Here is a 19,468-nt window from a genome sequence, read left to right as displayed (position 1 = left end):
GCAAGCTAGGGCTTGGGAGTTTTAAAGCTTCCCAGGTGGGGCTGAGTTACTCTCCGTCCTCACTCCCATCTGGGGGCCTCTGACCACGCTCCTCTCCTTCCCCCTCCTCTTGCAGATCTTGCACTTTACATCCCCTTCAGATCTGCTGTGTCACCTCAAGCCTACCCTGTAATTCTTCCTCTTTCTATATTTCTTATTGTTAATCCCATGTAGAATCATGTTTTTAAAAAACACTATTTTCTTTTTCTATGTGAGGGGGTCTGGTTCCCTGTGTGTGTTCTGTGAGCCTGGGACTGAAGTGTTGCATCACCTGCCAACATACGGCCCTCTCAGGAAGCTCCTGGCACCCCCTTTCCTCTCCCCTCAGCTCCCAAGGCTTGTTAGGGAGAGGCCTTCTGCAGGTTCCCCAAGTGATAACTTGTTAAGGTTTTTCAGTCTCCCTTCTCCCCCAGTAAGAGAGAATTTGTATGTGGAAAAAAACAAAACAAATCAAAAAACCTGTAAGCTCTCTGAGGACAGAGACTGTTGCATTTCTCTGGCATCTGCTTGGGCTCCTTTGGTGTCCATGGGCAAGGAAGGCCATCAACGATCCCTCCCATCCCTGGATATGAGGCTGCTCCTCTCATCAGGGGTGGGGTCTTCCCCTCCAAATCTGGCCTAGCCATGCGATTGTTCTGACCAATAGAATTTGGCAGATGTGACACTGTGCTAGTTCAGGGGCTAGGCCTTAGAGGCCTAGTGGCTCCTGCTTTCATCCTCATGGAAGCCAGCATCCTTGTATAGCAGCTCTGCTGGACGAATGAAAGATGAGAGACCACATGGAGAGGGACAGCACATGAGGAGAACTGAGGACCCAGCGGACAGCTGGCCCCATCAAGGTGCCCCAGCCAACAATGTTGGCAGCAGAGGTGAGCTGTCCCCATTGAGCCCAGCCAGAATTCCTGATAGACACAATTGGAATTGCTGTTTTAAGCCACTAATTTGCTTTTTTTTTTTTGGGGGGGGGGGTTGTTATGCAGCAATAGATAACTGAAATATCGCCACACACCTTTGCTGATTGGTATAGTTCTAGAATCTCTGTTCCTGCTACAGAGCCAAGGACATAACCCTTGTCCACTTGGCTAAAGACCATTCATGGCCCCATTTTCTCCCAGAACATGACCTCCCAAAGCTGGGATCTGCTAGGCATGGTTACTCACCAGATTCTCATTGGTTAGCCGGGATATCTCCTGCTGAACGCCAAATTCCACCTGGGCCTCTGGAGAGAGCAGCAACGTCTGGCAGAAGGTCTGCTGCTGTTTGTCCAGCTCCTCCTTCAGGGCCTCCACCTGGGTCTTGAGGTGCTCCACCTCCTCCTCGTGCTCACGGCTCTGGGCCTGCAGCTGTGCCTCCAGCAGCCTGCATGGGGAAAGGACAGCAGATGACCCTGTGGATCTGGTCAGTGCCCCGAGGGTTGGGCCGCAGATGGAAACACAACAGGGGAAAGGCCAAGCACGCAGCAACAGCAGCAACTGCACATCCCTGATGGGGGTGGAGAAGTGGTGGTGAACAAAGAGGGGAAACAGATGCTCTAGGGACCATCAGGCAAGCAGGCCAAGCTGTCCACCTCTCAGAGAATGGGGACCCAAGGCCAAACAACACATACCTGGTCTTAGGCTTTTTTCTTGCCCAACCTCATTCCCTATTCCTCATTCTTTGAGCAGCCTGTCGGTTTGGGATTGAGCAAATGTCTCCATGTCAAAGTATCAACAGAAATAAATTTCTTATAGCATCTTTTAAATAAAAACATCTACTATTTCCCCCAAAGCCCACAAGAATTTCCTTGTTAAGACAAAACACTGGTTAACCATGCTAATTATATTATTTGCATATTTTCCTGATAGATTTCCCTTAAATTTTAGAAAGGCCCCTTTTAATTTATCTTCACCAGTACTACCCTCACTTTACTTCTGGCCTCATATACACATTTCCCCTACAGCCAAAACAAAAGCTAAGGCTATTTGCAGATGTTCAAAGGAAGGTTTAAGTCCATTGAGTGTCATGACAAGAACCAGAGATATCTGGGAAGACTGGGAGAAGGCTGGGAAGTCTCAGAAGGCTGTGTCTGTAAGTCCCAAGCCCAGCGGGCACCACTGAACTGGGCAATTCTGGGACAGCACCTGTTCCTTCATAATGGATGGCAAGAAATGAATGATTCATAAGCAGCCTCATCTTCAGGAAGCTGAATACTGATATGACTAGAATGCTATCTTCTTGGCTTAATTACTTGAACAGACTTTCTCATTCAGTGCAGATGTCATATGAAAGAAAGGTAGGGAGCACTGGAGGAAAGGCATAGCCAAAAGCTTCCAGGCAAGGTCCTCATGGGGAAACTTCACCATAGTCCTTCCTAGGATGCAGAGAAAGACTAGGACCAGAGCTGGGCACAAAGTTAGGAACCTGGAAGTGCCCAAGAGACACCTATTAGAGCTCCTGGCTGCCCTGGAGGCAGGAAGGTGGACCAGCACCATGTTTTTGAGGTACTGTTTGTTTGGGAAGTGAGACTGGCCACCAGAGGGAAGGAGCAGGGAAAGTCTATACTGTGAACTCTTAGATGGAACCAACTATGTGTTATGTGGCTCAGGCAGCTCAGCTCCACAGCAGCACTGGGTGCAAGGCCTGGCTCCTAGTGGCTGCTCAACAAAATTAAATGGACTGAATGAATAAATGCCCAAAGGAATGATGGATTCTCCCATTTGCTGCAGGTGGAAAGTAACAATAAGGTGAGGATGGTAGAGGATAATTTGGTAATCCCATCAGAATTTTAGATGACATACAATATCAAGATGGCATAATATTTAGATGACATACAATATTAGGTATAATATACTAAAAGTAATCATGAGCTATAAATTTTACAGGAGAAAAAACAGAAACACTTGGGCTCTAGGTGCACTACCCCAAGGATCCACTGCTTTGTGTTGGGAGTTCACTGTTCCTGTCCCCCTAGTCTCCAGGTAGACTGTGGTTGGAAGCCCACAGTGACTTGGCCTAGTGTCCTGTGCAAGATTCCCAGCCTGAGCAGCAGGCTAGCTGCTTCATCCTGCTGGGGAGAAAACCAAGGCCTCCAGGAGTTCAAGGCCATAGCCAGTGGCAGAGCTGGTTCTAGAAGCCAGGTTTCTTGATGCACAGGCCCAGCTTTCTTTTTTTTGTCTTTTAGTAAAGAACATGAGGAATCACCTGGTTTCATATGTGGGTCTCTCCTTCAATAAAACAAACTTTTGGATGGGACTTGCATCTGATCTTGTTGAATAATGACCATTATAATAGAAGTAGCGGCTAATATTTTTTCAGTGCTTACTTCATGCCAGGCATGTGCAAAGGGCTTTACTTGTATTAGACTTATTCCTTACAATGACTCTAGGAGGCAGGTCCTATTATGATCCACATTTTACTAGTGAGGAAACTGACACACAGATGTCACCTGGCTTGCAGATGGGTGGGGTGGGGGTGGGGCTAGGGGGGTGTGGGAACCAGCATTTGAACCCAGAGAGGCCCCAGGGCCTATAGCCCTGAACCACTGAGGCATGCTGCCTCATGTAACACTGACCTTGACTTTCTTTTGCCAAGAAAAGATGTTTTTGCTGTCATGGGACCTCTACTATGTAATTAGCAAGTAGAATTTTCCAGACGGTGGAGGAAGAGAACCGCTTGAGAAGTAGAGAATGAGTGTGAGGTTGCCAGGATTCTGTTCCAACTCTGCCACCCCCAAGCTGAGAGAGCCTGGGCACGGCACTCAATCCACCTCTCTGACCTTCAGTTTCCTGTTCTGGTAAATAAGCCTGATAATGATTGCCCCCTCTTTTGTTGAGAGGCTCCAATGAGTGAAGCTATGCCCATGCCCCAAGAAGCCACATGCTGGCAGCAAAGTTATAACATGATCATGTCATGCTGTTTCTTGCATCTCCTTTTCTAAACTGTCCACCCCCACCCATGGCTAAAGGCCAATGGGTTATGGGTTCAGGCTCTGGTATTAAATGTACTGGGTTCAAATTCTGGCTCCTATGTTTAACCAGCAAATTCCTTAAACCCTCCCATCTTCAGTGTCCTCACCCTGAGGTTGCTGGGAGGATCAGATATGATGTGTGTATAGCACTTAGCACAGGACCTGCTAGCTGTTACAGGGATTCTAGGGAATCATTGAGATTGGGACCAGCCTGCGTGCTGGGGCAGGTCCGGAGGAGCCCTGACATTTGGAGCCAAAAGCATGAATTAAATCAACATTCTTGGCTGATTCCTCAGAGCCAGAACACACCATTGGCCCTGTGAAAAAAATGGAAGAAACACAAGCCCAGGCGTCTCCGGAACTAAATTCCCTTCTCAGCCTTGTCCTAAATAACTGTGTGACCAGTGCCACAGTAACTCCTCCTTTCATCTCTTCTTCATCTACAAAATGAGTGGTTGGGCCAGGTGATTGCTAAGGTTTGATTTAGCCACCGAGTGCTACCACTTGATCCAAACAAGCAACCTCATCTACAGAGTCGGGACACAAAGTGACAGTAGGGCTACCTGATAGCAAGGTGTGCTGCCAGCATCCCATGGAAACTGGGCCCTGTGCCCTTGCACCCACTCTGGCTGAACAATTAAGCGTAGACATGAGCAGGCAAAACAGACAAAGCAGAAACAGGAAGGGGAGAATGTATTTGACCTGGCCACTTGCTTTAGGCCTTGGTAGGCCAAGCCGAGTTCTCCGTCTTCATTCAAATACCCCCAATCTTCAGTCTTGCTAGAAATAAAGAACAGAGAAACAGGGGATCCAGTGTTTGGAGGAAAGAAACTTAAAGAAAATGAGGTGCTTCTACTCAAGGTTTGGAAATGAAAAAAGGAAAGGCTCAAGAAGTCCCACCCTTCTCTTCCTTCCTCCTCTGTCACCAGCCCTTTTGGGCACCTGCAAACGTCATCTCCCTCCCAAATCCACGTTTGTTACTATCTTCAGAGTGAGTCAGTGTAGTCTCATGTGAGACCCACTAATAATCACAGGTGGGAAAATACACTGCCAAGGAAAGAGCCATGGGTTATATTTGTTCTGATGACCCTGGCAAACAGTAGCAATGAGGCAGCATGGTTGGGAAAAAGCAGTTATAAGCTCTCACACCCTGTGCTCCCCATTTATCAGAATGATTTGGAAAAGAAAGGGAAAGATCAAGAGAGATACAAAAAGGGAAAGGAGGAGAGACTCTGTGGTGGGAGCTATAGATGGTGAGCGTGAACCGGGCAGGGGGGTGGAAGGAGGCTGCCCAGGTTTCTGCGTCCCATGGAGCAGGTGAGGGACCTGGGGGAAGGCCTGCTCAGCAGAGATAAGGAAGGAGACTGTAAATCTCTTCTCTGCCTTTCAAGCATATTCCGTTCCTGTCACTTTTTAAAAGAACAAAAATATTAAGCAGCCCGACCTTGCAGAGTCTTGCATAAAGAAATAGCTGATAAAAAATTTGTGATGAATGGGATGAGAACCATCTCACGCCTTGATCTTGGGTTCCTTACTCCTGTCTACCCTACTTGGGAAAGCAAGTAGAATACACAAGTTCTGCTGTCTCTGAGTTACCGAGTGTCTCCCTGAAGCCGACAGGAGCAGCTTCTGGAGACCAGGTGCGTGTCACGTGCTTCTCCACCCACACACCTCCCCACCTAGCACAGCTGGGAACAAAAGGCATCCTCAGAAACGCCCAAGGGACTGGGTAGGGGAGGCAGCAAAGCCTTGACCAGGGGCTGATTCTGGCCCTCCCTCCCTCCTCCTAATGTGCCTGCTACTGGAGAACCTCCCCTTGCTAGATTCCAGCTTCTGGACAGGAAGCACAGAGCAGAAATTATATCCATACTGCCTGACATAGGGACCAATAACCCCTTCCTAATGCTTTGGTGGACAACAATCCATCTCCAGGAGTGTTTTTGCCATGGTCAGCCACTGTGCTTTCCCATTACACCTCCCTCCAGCCCAGCCTCACGGAGAAGGTCCTCAGCCCCTGTGGTTGCCCCATGGGCTGCTTCTTGGGCAGAGCTGATCACATCAACAGCAGGCCCTTCCCTGGAGAGCTTAACAAACAGGGGCAAAGAGTGGGGGGAGATGACAGTGGCGAGTCTACTGGGGGCCACTCTATGGCGTTGTTCCCTGGGTCCACCCCTTATACTCAGTCTGCTCTCCCCCTCCAGCTGGGCAGTGAGGGGGCTCTTGCCAACAAGTTTCTCCTGGGGAACCCTGTGCATTTGAGGACTTCTGCAGCTCAAATGCCCAGTGCCCTCACATTGCCCACTGGTGCCCAGAACCCTCGCCCAGGACAGGTGTCCCCAGATGCTGCCTCTGGTGGTAGACTCATTTGTTCCTGCAAATCCAAAACTGATGTGGGCTGTGTTAGGGGGGGGCTAGTGTCACTCCCTTCTCAGGTATTGTATTTATGTTTAACCAGGACCTCTCTGTAGCTGGTACTTGAACCCAAAGGAGTGGCTCACTGGGAGGCATTCCAGGCCCAGCTGCAGTAGTTCTTGGGTAGGGCCCAGAAGCAGAGGGCAGAGCTGAAAGGAAAACTCCAAGCTTCTCCTTTTCCCCATGAGGAGAGAGACCCAGACCCTCACTTGTCTGACACTGACACCTGGGCTAGAATGTGAGCTCCCTGCCTCAGGTTGGCAGCGTCCTCCTGTAGAGGGACCCCGTATTCCTGAAGTTCCCGTGAATGCTGCCCGCTCTCCAGCAGGGCAGATGTGTGCGGCTGCGATGCACAACAAGGAAGTCAACAGTAATCCCAGGACCACGGGCTTCAGGGAACTACTCATAGAAAAACAACCCTGCAAAACCCCAGGCATTGCGGATGGAAGTAGAGAATGGCGTAGCTCCGTCACCCCACAGTGCTCAGGAAATCAGGCATACGAGTAAACTAAAAACCAGTCACCCCCCCACCCCCAGGGTCAGTTCTTTGTTCCCAGACAAAAGAGAACCACATCCCCAAAGGAGATTCCCCCCAGGCTTCTCCACTTCTGTCATCATTGGCAAAAGCCAGGGAGGGAGCGCCACCTGGTGGAAGGAGAGGGAAAACCCAACAACCAACAACCCAACTCAGGATTTTACTTTTTTTAATTTTAAGAGCTTGATGTCAATAAAGCAACAAATATTCATGGAGAACGTCCTGTGAATACTGTACTGAGCCTCATTCCCAAAGAGACCACAAGCACAGAGATGAATCAACACCAGGTAGAGGCCTCTGACTGCAGGAGGCTGCGAGGCACTACATTTAGAAACTGGCTAGCGAGCTGGGAATCCATCCCAAAGCCCTGTCTCTTTGGGCTTTGGGCCCTGGCCAGTCACCTACACTCCCTGGGCCTCTATCCTCAGCTGAGAAATAAAAGTGCTAAGCTGAGTTACTGCAAAAGTTTAGATTTTTAATTACATAACCTTAATAATTATTTTTCCTCTCTGGAGATGTTAAAAAAATAGGACCCAAGGACCCTTCCTCCATGATGGCCTAAGGCCCTGCCTCCCCATGGACTGGGGCAGACAAGGCTTGGAGGGGATCTAAAAGGATCACTTTGGGCTCCACGGATATTCTTATTTCTTTAGCTCACACTTACTTTTTATCCATCTTCCCAGGATATTTACTGGGTTCTCTAAGAAATGGAGGGCAGCACCCAAAATGCCACAAACAAGAGAGAAGCATTTGAAGCTACAGGCCTGTTTGCAGATAAATATGGCTATGCAGACAAACTATGGTGATGGATCAAGACCAACAGGATTTGAGGAAACATAAGGGAATGATCATCTCCTAGAGGAAAGCTGAGAGCTTCTAGCCAGGAGCAGTTACGATGAGGACTTCTGAGAGAAGAACTGGGCAGAATCAAGCTCTTCCCCGTCCCCACTGGCTCCTAACCCTTCATTGCCATTCTGAGCAAGAAGTTCAGCAGTAGCTGAGGCTCAAACCCGAACGAGCTGCAAAACCCCAAGGAAATCTTAAGGAGACTGCACACACAACTTGTTAAACCAGCTGCCCACTTCCTGGGCAGGCCCATTACAGGATGAGTCACGACTCCAGCTGTGCCCGCCCAAGGCCAGGCAGCAACAAGGAAGTGTCCCCTTCTGCTGAGGGCCTCCCCTTGGTTCCTGGGGCATGCTGGGTGGAGGCAGGATTAAGGAGGTTTCCTGGGCCCTGAGGAAAGGTTCAGGAATGCACCATAAGTCTCACTTTGGAGCCCTACCATCCTGGCAAGGCTTGGATGGAGGTGACCAGTGTTCAAAGGAGCACTGTTTTTGGAACCAGACCAGAGCCCTGGTCACACTCTTGCCCCTACCTGGACCTGCAACCTTGAGTGCATGCTGGAGGTGAGGCCTGCCCGGCAGCAGCAGCCACCTCTGTTCTCCCAACCCATCCCTCTGCCAGTTCCATACCAGACAGCCCTGAGAGGAAGACAGAATTTCTGAGGACCCCACTCCAACATGAGGCCCAGGTGGAGTGGGAAGAGATGGCAGCCTGAAGCCAAGGAAGGACTCAGAATGCCCAGCCCTGTTTTTCAGCAGCCTGTCTCCGGGGCAGGGATTAGCCCTCTCGTTACCTTAGTTTCCCCATAAAAAATGGTAATTGTGAAGACTTCCGGGGAAGTCTTCCTCCAAAAACAGCCAATGGACAAGCATAAATTGTCTGAAACTGTTCTGGGGCTATGGAGGCCAGGGGAGCACTGTACAGCATCCAGGGAGAAGTGGAATGAAGAGGCAGAGACTCTGAGGTAACAGCTGTGAGTAAATTGCTCCGCAATGACTGCTGGTGCCAATCCCCAACTCTCAAGGCTAGCTGCCTGAGGTCTGGTTCCTAGCTGACTCCTGCAAATGGAGAAGGACGTGGAAGCCCTCTTCCCCAAGAACTGGGTGGGGTGGCAAGGTCAGGTACCGATCATGGCTCTTGATGGGCGAGTTTAGATCACTCGGTCCCAGCTCTGAGCTGCTCTTTCAGCCCACCCTGGACAGGGACGGCTGAGCCATTGTTTCTACCCCTGACAGGGGCAAAGACAATGGAGATTTAAAGAAGCAGGGACTATGTAGGGCTGCGGAGAAAAGTTTGTTGAAAAGAACCATCTGCTGGGGAGGCCAGGAAGGTGCAGCTTTGGGGAGCTGTCAAAAAGGCTTTTTAGTGTCTTTCCTGACCCTCTCCCCAGGGCTCTTTGGAACTGGTCTGTGTCCCCTTCCAAGATCCCTGGCTCTGTTTTGGCTGAAAAATATTGACTTAGAAAGTCCTCTCTGGGGTGACCCTGCCCCCAGACTTTGTCCTCCAGTCAAAAGCAGCTAGAGGCAATGAGAGTAAAAAAAAAACAAAAAACAAAAAATATGAAACTAGAGAGGCAAAACAAAAACAAACAGAACAGATCAAGATTCTTGGAGAAGGAATAGAGGAAAGGAAGCATTCTACTGGGGGTGACAATTGCACAAATAGTGCAATCTTAAAAACTGTACTGCAAAACCAGGGGCAAGAATCAGAAGAAGAGCTAAAAAAATCTGGTCAAACATGGGCAATTCTAAAGATCTAGAATAAATTGAACCAATAAAGTCAATAAGTCAAAGAACCAATAAGTCAAAGATGGACATTAACACAAAGCCAACCAACAATAAAACCCTAGGCAAGAGAGGAAAGCTGACCTTCAGAGTAAACTCCAAGATAATCAGATGCCTAGACATCAGCAGTTAATTACATGCCATACTAAAAAACAGGAAGATATTGTCCAGTCAGAGGAACAGATTAAAACTTTGGAGAAGACAGTATTTGAACAACTAATCAAAGATGTTCAAACAGATCTCCTAAATCAATTTAAGGAGATGAAGGAAAATATGGCTAAGGAGATAAAGGATATTAAGAGGACACTGGGTGAGCATAAAGAAGAATAGAAAGTATGAATAGAAAAATAACTTATGGGAATGAAAGGTGCAATAGAAGAGATTAAAAATACACTAGAGGCATACAACAGCAGATATGAACAGGAAGAAGAAACAATCAGTGAACTAGGAGAGGACGATCAGAATCTCACAGACAGAAGAACAGAGAAAACAATGGAAGAAATGAGCAGGGTCTCAGGGAATTGAATGACAGCACAGAGTGCACAGACACAGTCATGGGTGTCACAGAAGGAGAAGAGAAGGGAAAAGGGGAAGAAATAATATTTGAAGAAACAATGGCTGAAAATTTCCCAACTCTTATAAAAGACATAAACATATTCCTAAGAAGGGCAACATATTCCAAATAGAATAAATCCAAATAGATGTACTCTGAGGCACATACTAATCAGAAAGTCAAATGCCAAAGGAAAGAAAGAATCCTGAAAGCAGCAAGAGAAAAGTAATTAGTCACATACAAAGGAACAGTAATAAGATTAAGTTCCAGTTTCTCATCAGAAGCCATGGAGGTGAGAAGGCAATGATATGACATATTTAAGGAACTGAAAAAGAAAAACTGACAGCCGACAATTCTTTATCTGTCAAAACTGTCCTTCAAAAATGAAGGAGAGAGACCAAGAGGATGGCAGCATAGAGAGAAGTGGAAGTTAGTTAGTCCCCCTGGAACAACTAATAAACAACCAGGAACAACTAGTAAATAATCTGGAATAACTGCTTGGGGACAACCATGACTGTCCACACATCGCACACCAACCTGGATTGGGAGAAATGCCTGAGAGATCACAGCTTAAAATCTGTAAGTAAAAACTGTGGACATGAGCCAGGAGCTCCCTCCCCCAAAGGCAGCTGGAATTGCAAAACCTTGCTGTAGAAGAAAGCAGCACACTCTGAATAAGCAAATATACCTCAATCCAGCTCCAACTGGGGTTTTAATTAACAAATGTGGACTGCTCAATACAAGCTACAAATTCCCAAAAAGCAGAGGCTTTTAGTGATGACTAACCTTTAAAGAGACAGAAGACTTCTCTGCCCTGGAGAGGGAGCCCAGAAAACCAGGTGCTATCTCTGGCTGATGGGTGAAACTGGGGGGGCTGTGGACTGGCCCTAAAAGGGGGCTTTCTGTCCCTTTCCCTCTCTCTCAACCTGAGTGGTTCAGTGGAGAAAGTCTCAGCCATTTTCAGTTCGCAGCTCTCTGACCCAGACAAGGGTGGAGATAACAGAGTCAGAGAGACAAAGAACCTATCTATAAATGCAGATGATAACTCCCTAGGGGGTGTATCTTCCCTAAGAGGATGGAGGTGGTGCCTAGCTCTGCTACCAGCCTTCCATTCAGAACCAGACTCCAGAGCCTGGGGGAAAACAGCCATAACAGAAACTAAGGGGCCCACACCTCCTTACACCAGTCAGGAGCAACAGGCTGACGGGCACCACCTGCTGCGCAGGTTAGGAAAAGCACAGAGGCTAGAGGCCTCACAGAATGTGTCAGTCTTCTAAGACACACCCTCAGGGAAACCTGATACTGAATATTGACCCCTTTGGAGATCTGAGCCTATTCTCATTTGGGAAAACCTGATTGGGGTAACCAAGAAAACCAGATGCCTAGACAACAGAAAACTACAACCTACACTAAGAAAAACAAACGTATGGCCCAGTCAAAGGAACAAACTTACACTTCAACTGAGATACAGGAATTGAAACAAACTAATACTAAATCAATTCAGAACATTTAGGGAAGATATGGCAAAAGAGATGAAGGGTATAATGAAAACACTGGGCGAACATAAGGTAGAAATCGAAAGTTCAAAAAAACAACTGGCAGAATCTATGAAAATGAAAGGCACAACACAAGAGATGAAAGACACAATGGAGACATACAACAGCAGAGTTCAAGAGGCAGAAGAAAACACTCAGGAACTGGAGAACAAGACACCTAAAATCCTACACACAAAAGAACAAATAGGGAAAAGAATGGAAAAATATGAGCAACATCTCAGGGAATTAAATGACAACATGAAGAGAAGGGAAAAGGGGCAGACACAATAATAGAGGAAATAATCAATGAAAATTTCCCATCTCATATGAACGACATAAACTTACAGATCCAAGAAGCGCAGCATACCCCAAAAAGAACAGATCTGAATAGGCCTATGCCAAGGTACTTAATAATCAGATTATCAAACATCAAAGACAAAGAGAGAATCCTGAAAGCAGCAACAGAAAACCAATCCATCACATACAAAGGGAGCTTGATAAGACTGTGTGCGGATTTCAGTAGAAACCATGGAGGCAAGAAGGAAGAGGTGTGATATATTTAAGAGACTGAAAGAGAAACCACCACCTAAGAATCCTATATCCAGCAAAACTGACCTTCAAATATGAGGGAGAGTTTAAAATATTCTCTGACAAACAGACAATGAGAGAGTTTCTGAACAAGATGCCGGCGCTACAGGAAATACTAAGGGGAGCACTACAGACAGATATGAAAAGACAGGAGTGAGAGGTTTGGAACACAATTTTGGGTGATGGTAGCACCATAATGTAAGCACACTGAACAAAGATGACAGTGAGTATGGTTGAAAGAGGAAGGTAAGGGGCATGTGGGACACCAGAAGGAAAGAGGAAAGATAAAGACTGGGACTGTATAACTCAGTGAAACTTAGAGCGCTCAACAATTGTGAGAAAATGTACAAATATGTTTTTACAAGAGGGAGAACAAATGAATGTTAACCTTGCAAGATGTTAAGAATAGGGTGGTTTGGGGGGAAAAATACAATCACTGCAAAGTAGAAAATAAATGAAGAGTTTAAAATCTTCACAGATAAACAGAAACTAAGAGAGTTTATCAACAAGAGATCTGCCCTACAAGAAATACCAAAAGGAGTTCTGCAGGCACAAAAGGAAAAGACAGGAGAGGGAGACTTGGAGGAGACGGTAGAAATGAAGGTTAACTAAAAGGGTAAAAAAAGAGACAAAAGATATGAAATATGAAAATCAAGGATAAAATGACTGAAATAAGTAATGGCTTTACAGTAATAACATTGACTGTTAATGGATTAAACTCCCCCATCAAAAGACACAGGTTAGCAGAATGGATTAGAAAAATGAGCCATCTGCATGCTGTCTACAAGAGACTCACCTTAGACCCAAAGTTGAGGAAAGAAATTCCTTGCAAAAAGTAACCAAAAACAAGAGCTGGGGGTAGCTATAATAATATCAGACAAAATAGACTTTAAATGCAAAATTATTTTAAGAGACAAAGAAGGGCACTATATATTAACAAAAGGGGAAATCCATGAAGAAGAAATAATCATAACTATTCTTGACCATACAAGTTAAATTATATAGCGTGCTAAAGAAAATAAAGATTATCCACCAAATAATCTGCCCCACAATACATGAGGTAAACACTGGCAAAACTGAAGGGAGAAACAGACATCTCTATAATAGAGTTGGAGACTTCAATATACCACTCTCATCAGCAGATAAGACAACTAGACACAGGAGCAATAAGGAAACAGAGAACTTGAAAAATACGATAAATAAATCAGACCTAAGAGACATATACAGAACACTGCACCCAAAACAACAGGATATGCATTCTTCTCAAATGCTCATGAATCATTCTTCAGGATAGGTCACATATTGGGTCACAAAACAAGGTCAATAAATTTAAAAAGATTGAAATTATACTGAGCGCTTTCTCTGACCATAATGGGATGAAGCTGGATATCAATAACAAGTGGAGAACTGGAAAATTCACAAATATATGGAGGTTAAACAACATATTCTTAATCAATGGGTCGAAGAAGAAGTTGCAAAAGAAATCAGTGATAATCATTTTTTTTCTTTTGTCTTTTGTCTCCTTTTCCTCTTTTTTTGCAGAAGAAATGGAAATGTCCACATGTAGATTGTGGTGGTGTATGCATAACTATGTGATTATACTGGGAACCACTGATTGGTTATTTAGGATTGAACGGCTGAAAAATAAACAGAGGGGTATAAGAGCTGGAGAAAATTTGGATAGATGGATGTACCTAATCACTGTTGGTGGGGATGTAGAATGGTGCAACCCATCTGGAGGGCAGTGTGGTGATGGCACAGGAAGCTCAGTATGGGGTTGCCATATGGTCCTGCAAACCCGTTATTGGGTATATACTTGGAAGAACTGAGAACAGGGACATGAATGGACATTTGCACACTGGTGTTTATGGCAGCAGTATTCATGATTCACAATGGATAGAGGTGGCCTAAGGCTACATTGACAGATGAATGGAATGGTGAACTGTTGTGTATACATACAATGAAATACTGAGCGGCTGCAAGAAGAAATGAAGTTGTGAGGCATGTACCTAGGTGAATGGACCATGAGGGCAGTATGTTGAGTGAAAGAAGCCAGAATTGAAAAGACAAACATTATAACACCTCAATGATATGGACTAACTATAATGTGCAAACTCTGAGAGCACAGGTTATCAGGGGAAGGTTTATGGTAAAGGTTCCTAGATTGTAAGCATTTACAGCAGTTACCTCTATTCCTGAGTTGTAATAGTTATTTCTAGATTCTGGGATGCTTAGTTCTTGTGTATAACCTGGTTGGTCCCTGGAACTTCAGGTAACTAGGTGACACGTGAGACTCAGAGCTAGAGTTCAGTAGCTATGAATGTCAGCACTACCCCATACAGCAAATATTAAAGAGGCTGAAAAAGAGATCAGACTTTAATTAGAGATATGAACAAAATGGACTTGATTAGAACTAAGGTACACCAGACTAAAGGGAAAAGGATGATATTGACTGTGTTTTAAAACCTCAACTTCTGTGTGAGACCAAAGGAAAAAATGTTTTTTGGTGCAAAATCTATACTTTCTGTAGCACACTATATAATTTAACTTGTTGGTCAGTTTATTCAAACACCATAATTACATGGAACCTTGAATAGGGGGTTAGATCTGGTTGGTTTGTACAGGTTAGCATGAAGCCCTGATACATCTCAGAGTAATCTGGGCTGAGAATAAAAAGTATTTGCAAGTGGAAACATTAAACTTCCCCACCCGGGGAATTCCTGATACTCTTGCAAGCATTGGGCACTAACGTTTTAGTAGGCCAAGCCCTTGATCTTGGTGCTTGCCCTTATGAAGCTTGTTACTGCAAAGGAGAGGCTAAGCCTACTTACAATTGTTCCTAATTATCACCCCCAGTGAACCTTTTTTGTTGCTCAGATGTGGCCTCTCTCTCTAAGCCAATTTGGCAGGTGGACTCGCTGCCCTCCCCTCTATGTGGGACATGACTCCCAGGGGTGTAAATCCCCCTGGCAATGTAGAACATGACTCCCAGGGATGAGTCTGGACCTGGTATTGTGGGATTGAGAAAGCCTTCTTGACCAAAAGGGGGAAGAGGGGAAGAGAAATGAAACAAAGTAAAGTTTCAGGGACTGAGAGATTTCAAATGGAATAAAGAGGTCTTTCTGGAGGTTATTCTTATGCATAATATAGAGATACTTTTTTAGTTTTTAGTGTATTAGAGTAGCTAGAAGGAAATACCTGAAACTGTTGAACTGCAAGCCAGCAGTGTTGCTTCTTGAACACGAGTGTGTAACTATACAACTTACACAGTGTGACCATGTGATTATAGAAAACCTTGTGGCTCACACTCCCTCCTTTATCCAGTGTATGGACAGATAAGTAGAAAAATGGGGTCAAAAAGTAAATGAATAATGGGGGAGATGGTTGTTTTGGGTGTTCTTTTTTACCTTTATTTTTATTCTTATTTTTATTATTTTTTTGGAGTGATGAAAATGTTCAAAAATTGACTGTGGTGATGAATGCACAACTATATGATAATACTGTGAACAACTGATTATACACTTTGGATGACTGTATGGTATGTTACTATATCTCAATAAAATTGCAAGGAAAAAAGAAATCGGTAAATATCTGAAAACAATTAAAATGAAAACATTACATCAAAACTTGAGGGGTGCACAAAAGTAGTGCTTAGAGGGAAATGTATAGCCCTCAACACCTACCTGATAAAAAGAAGAGATAAAATCAAAGACTTAATGACACAAGTGGAAGAATTAGAAAAAGAACAGCAAAGTAATACCAAAGAAGCAGAAGGAAAGAAATAAAGATTAGAGCAGAAAAAATTAAATTGAGAACAACAACAAAAAAAGTCAGTTCTTTGAGAGGAGCAATAAAACTGACAAACTCTTAGCTAGACTGACACAGGTAAAAAGAGAGAAGATAGAAATAAAATCAGAAATGAGAGGGGGCTTATTACTACTGACCCCAAAGAAATCAGGACTCTATGAACAAATGTATGCTAAAAAATAAGACAACTGAGATGAAATGGACAATTTTCTAGAAACACGTGAACAACCTACACTGACTCTAGAAGAAACAGAAGACCTCAACAAACCAATCACAAGTAAAGAGATTGAATGAGTCATCCAAAATCTCCCAACAAAGAAAAGTCAAGGACCAGATGGCTTCACAGGTGAATTCTACCAGTCATTCCAAGAATAATTAATAGCAATCCTGCCCAAACTCCTACAGAAATGTGAAGAGGAGGGAACACTACCTAATTCTATGAAGCCAACATCACCCTGATATTAAAACCAGATAAAGATACTACAAGGAAATAAAATTACTGACCAATCTCTCTAATGAATATAGATGCAAAAATCCTCAACAAAAGACTTGCCAATCGAATTCAACAGCACATTAAAAGAATTATACACCATGATCAAGTGGATTTTATCCCAGGCATGCAAGGGTGGTTCAATACAAGAAAATCAATTAATGTAATACATTATATTAACAAATTGAAGGCGGAAGACCATGTGATCATCTTGATTGGCGCAGAATAAGGCATTTGACAAAATGCATCACCCTTTCTTGGTAAAAAAAAAAAAAAAAGACACTTCTAAAGATAGGAAAAGGAGGAAACTTCATTAACATGATAAAGTGCATATATGAAAAACTGAAAACTAACATCATACTTAATGGTGAAAGAAGAAAGCTTTCCCTCTAAAACCTGGAACAAGTCAAGGATGCCCACTGTCACCACCGTTATTCAACACTGTGTTGGAAGTTCTAGCTACAGTATTTAGGCAACAAAAAGAAATAAAAGACATCCAAATTGGAGAGGAAGAAGTAAAACTTTCATTATTTGCAGATGACATGATCCTACATATAGAAAATCCTGAAAAATCTACAGCAACTACTATAACTAATCAACGAGTTCAGCAAAGTGGTGGGATACAAGACCAACACACAGAAATCAGCAATATTTCTAAACATTAGTAATGAGCAATCTCAGGAGGAAATTAAGGAAAAAATTCCATTTCAATAGCAACTAAAAGAATCAAATACCTAGTAATGAATTTAACCAAGGATGTAAATGACCACAAAACATTGCTAAAAGAAATCAAAGTAGACCTAAACAAAAGGAAAGGCATTCTATGTTCATGGATTGGAAGGCTATATGTTAAGATGTCTGTTCTACCCAAATTGATTTACAGATTCAATGCAATACCAACCAAAATTCCAACAGCCTATTTTGCAGAAATGGAAATCCAATTATCAAATTTATTTGGAAGGGTAAGGGGTCCCAAGTAGCCAAAAATACCTTGAAAAAGAACGAAGTTGGAGGACTCACACATATTTTACATTAGACTTTAGAGCATATTACAAAGGTATAGTTGTCAAAACAGCCTAAAGATAGATATACCGACCAATGGAATCAAATTGCAAATTCAGAGGTAGACCCTCACATCTATAGCCAATTGATATTTAACAAGGCTACCAAGTCCACCAAAAAAGAGACAGAGCAGTCTGTCTCTTTAACAAATGGTGCTGGGAGAACTGGGTATCTGTAAGCAAAAAATGAAAGAGGACCCCTATCTCATACCTTATACAAAAATGAACACAAAATGAATCAAAGACCTAAATATAAGAACCAGGACCACAAAACTCCTAGAAGAAAACATAGAGAAGCATCTTCAAGATCTTGTACTAGGTACTGGTTTCTTAGACTTTAAACCCAAAGCATAAGCAATGAAAGAAGAAATAGATAAATGGGACATCCTCAAAATTAAAAACTTCCGTGCTTCAAAGAACTTTGTTAAGAAGGTAAAAAGGTAGTCTACTCAATGGGAGAAAATACTTGGAAACCAAATATCCAATAAGGATTTAATATCCAGAATATATAAATAAATCCTACAATTCAACAATAAAAAGACAAACAACCCAATTAAAAAATGGGCAACAGACTTGAGTATACATTTCTCCAAAGAGGAAATACAAATGGTTAAAAATCACACAAAAAGATGCTTAACATCACTAGCTATTGGGGAAATGCAAATCAAAACAGCAATGAGATATTTAGTAGATCAGCCACTGTCAAACAAACAGAAAACTACAAGTGTTGGAGAGGATGTGGAGAAATAGGAACATTTATTCACTGCTGGTGGAAATGTAAAATGGTGCAGCTGCTGTGGAAGATAGTTTGGCAGTTCCTCAGGAAGCTATGTATAGAATTAGGATTACCAAATGATCCAGAAATCTTGCTACTAGGTGTATATATATATACCCAGAACTGAAAGCAGGGACGTGAACAGACATTTATACACCAATGTTCATAGCAGCGTTATTCACAATTGCCAAAAGATGGAAGCAACCCAAGTATCCAGCAAGTGATGAATGGATAAACAAAATGTGGTATATACATATGATAGAATATTATCCAGCTGTAAGAAGGAATGAAGACCTGATGCATGTGATAACAAGGTTGAATCTAGAGGACATTATGTTGAGTGAAGTAAGCCAGACACAAAAGAACATATAGTGTGATCTGACTGATGGGAACTAATTATAATAAGCAAACTCAGAGAGTCAGAATCTAGAATATAGGTCATCAGGGAATAGAATGGAGTTAGAGGAAGGGAGCTGGTGCTTAATGTGTGCAGAATTTCTATTTAGGCTGATGGCAAATTTTTGGAAATGGATAGTGGTGATACTAGCATATTAACGTGAGTCTAATTAACAGCACTGAATTATGTTGGTGACTGTGGCTGAATGGGGAAGTTTTGGGTTGTGTCTGTTACTAGAAGGAAAGTTAGAAGATAAAACATGGGACTGTATAACACACTGAACCCTGTTGTGGTTAATACTGCAAAAAAAGAATGTTCTTTCATGAATTATAGCAAACGACACTATTACAAGGTGTTAGTAATAAGGTGGCACATGGGCAAAGTACACCTAATGTAAACTATGGCCTATAGTTAACAGTAATATTCTAACACTGTTTCAGCAGTTGTAGCAAAGGTACCACCCTAAGGCAAAGTGTCAATAATAGGTGGATATATGGGAATGCTGTATTTTTTACATGACTTGTCTGTAAACCTACAACCTCTCTAATTAAAAAAAAAATAAAAACATTAAAATACCGTTATGCTAAGTGAAAGAAACCAGACACAAAGAACTCCATATTGTATGGTTACATTTCCATAAAATGTAACTATAATTAAATTTAGAGAAACAGAATTAGATTAGTGGTTATGTAGGGCTGGG

At 43.4% G+C, this 19,468-nt stretch overlaps 1 protein-coding gene across 3 annotated transcripts in view; it reads right to left on the bottom strand.

Moving 5' to 3' along the window:
- The window catches only part of MYO5B (myosin VB), a 413,295-nt gene that overhangs the window by 23,250 nt on the left and 370,577 nt on the right, over window positions 1–19,468 (bottom strand). For 2 of the 3 annotated variants that reach the window (XM_037805481.1, XM_037805483.1), the window contains 2 exons: window positions 4,688–4,765; window positions 1,200–1,398 (listed from right to left, as the gene is read on the bottom strand). In XM_037805481.1, coding sequence (XP_037661409.1) covers window positions 1,200–1,398; window positions 4,688–4,765 — 277 coding nt within the window. The remainder of the gene's footprint in view (window positions 1–1,199; window positions 1,399–4,687; window positions 4,766–19,468) is intronic. The other variant, XM_037805482.1, reaches the window with a different exon arrangement.

The sequence above is a fragment of the Choloepus didactylus genome, chromosome 16 (assembly GCF_015220235.1).
Source record: "Choloepus didactylus isolate mChoDid1 chromosome 16, mChoDid1.pri, whole genome shotgun sequence".
NCBI classification, from domain to species: Eukaryota; Metazoa; Chordata; class Mammalia; order Pilosa; family Megalonychidae; genus Choloepus; species Choloepus didactylus.
This window is presented reverse-complemented; position numbering and strand designations above follow the sequence as displayed.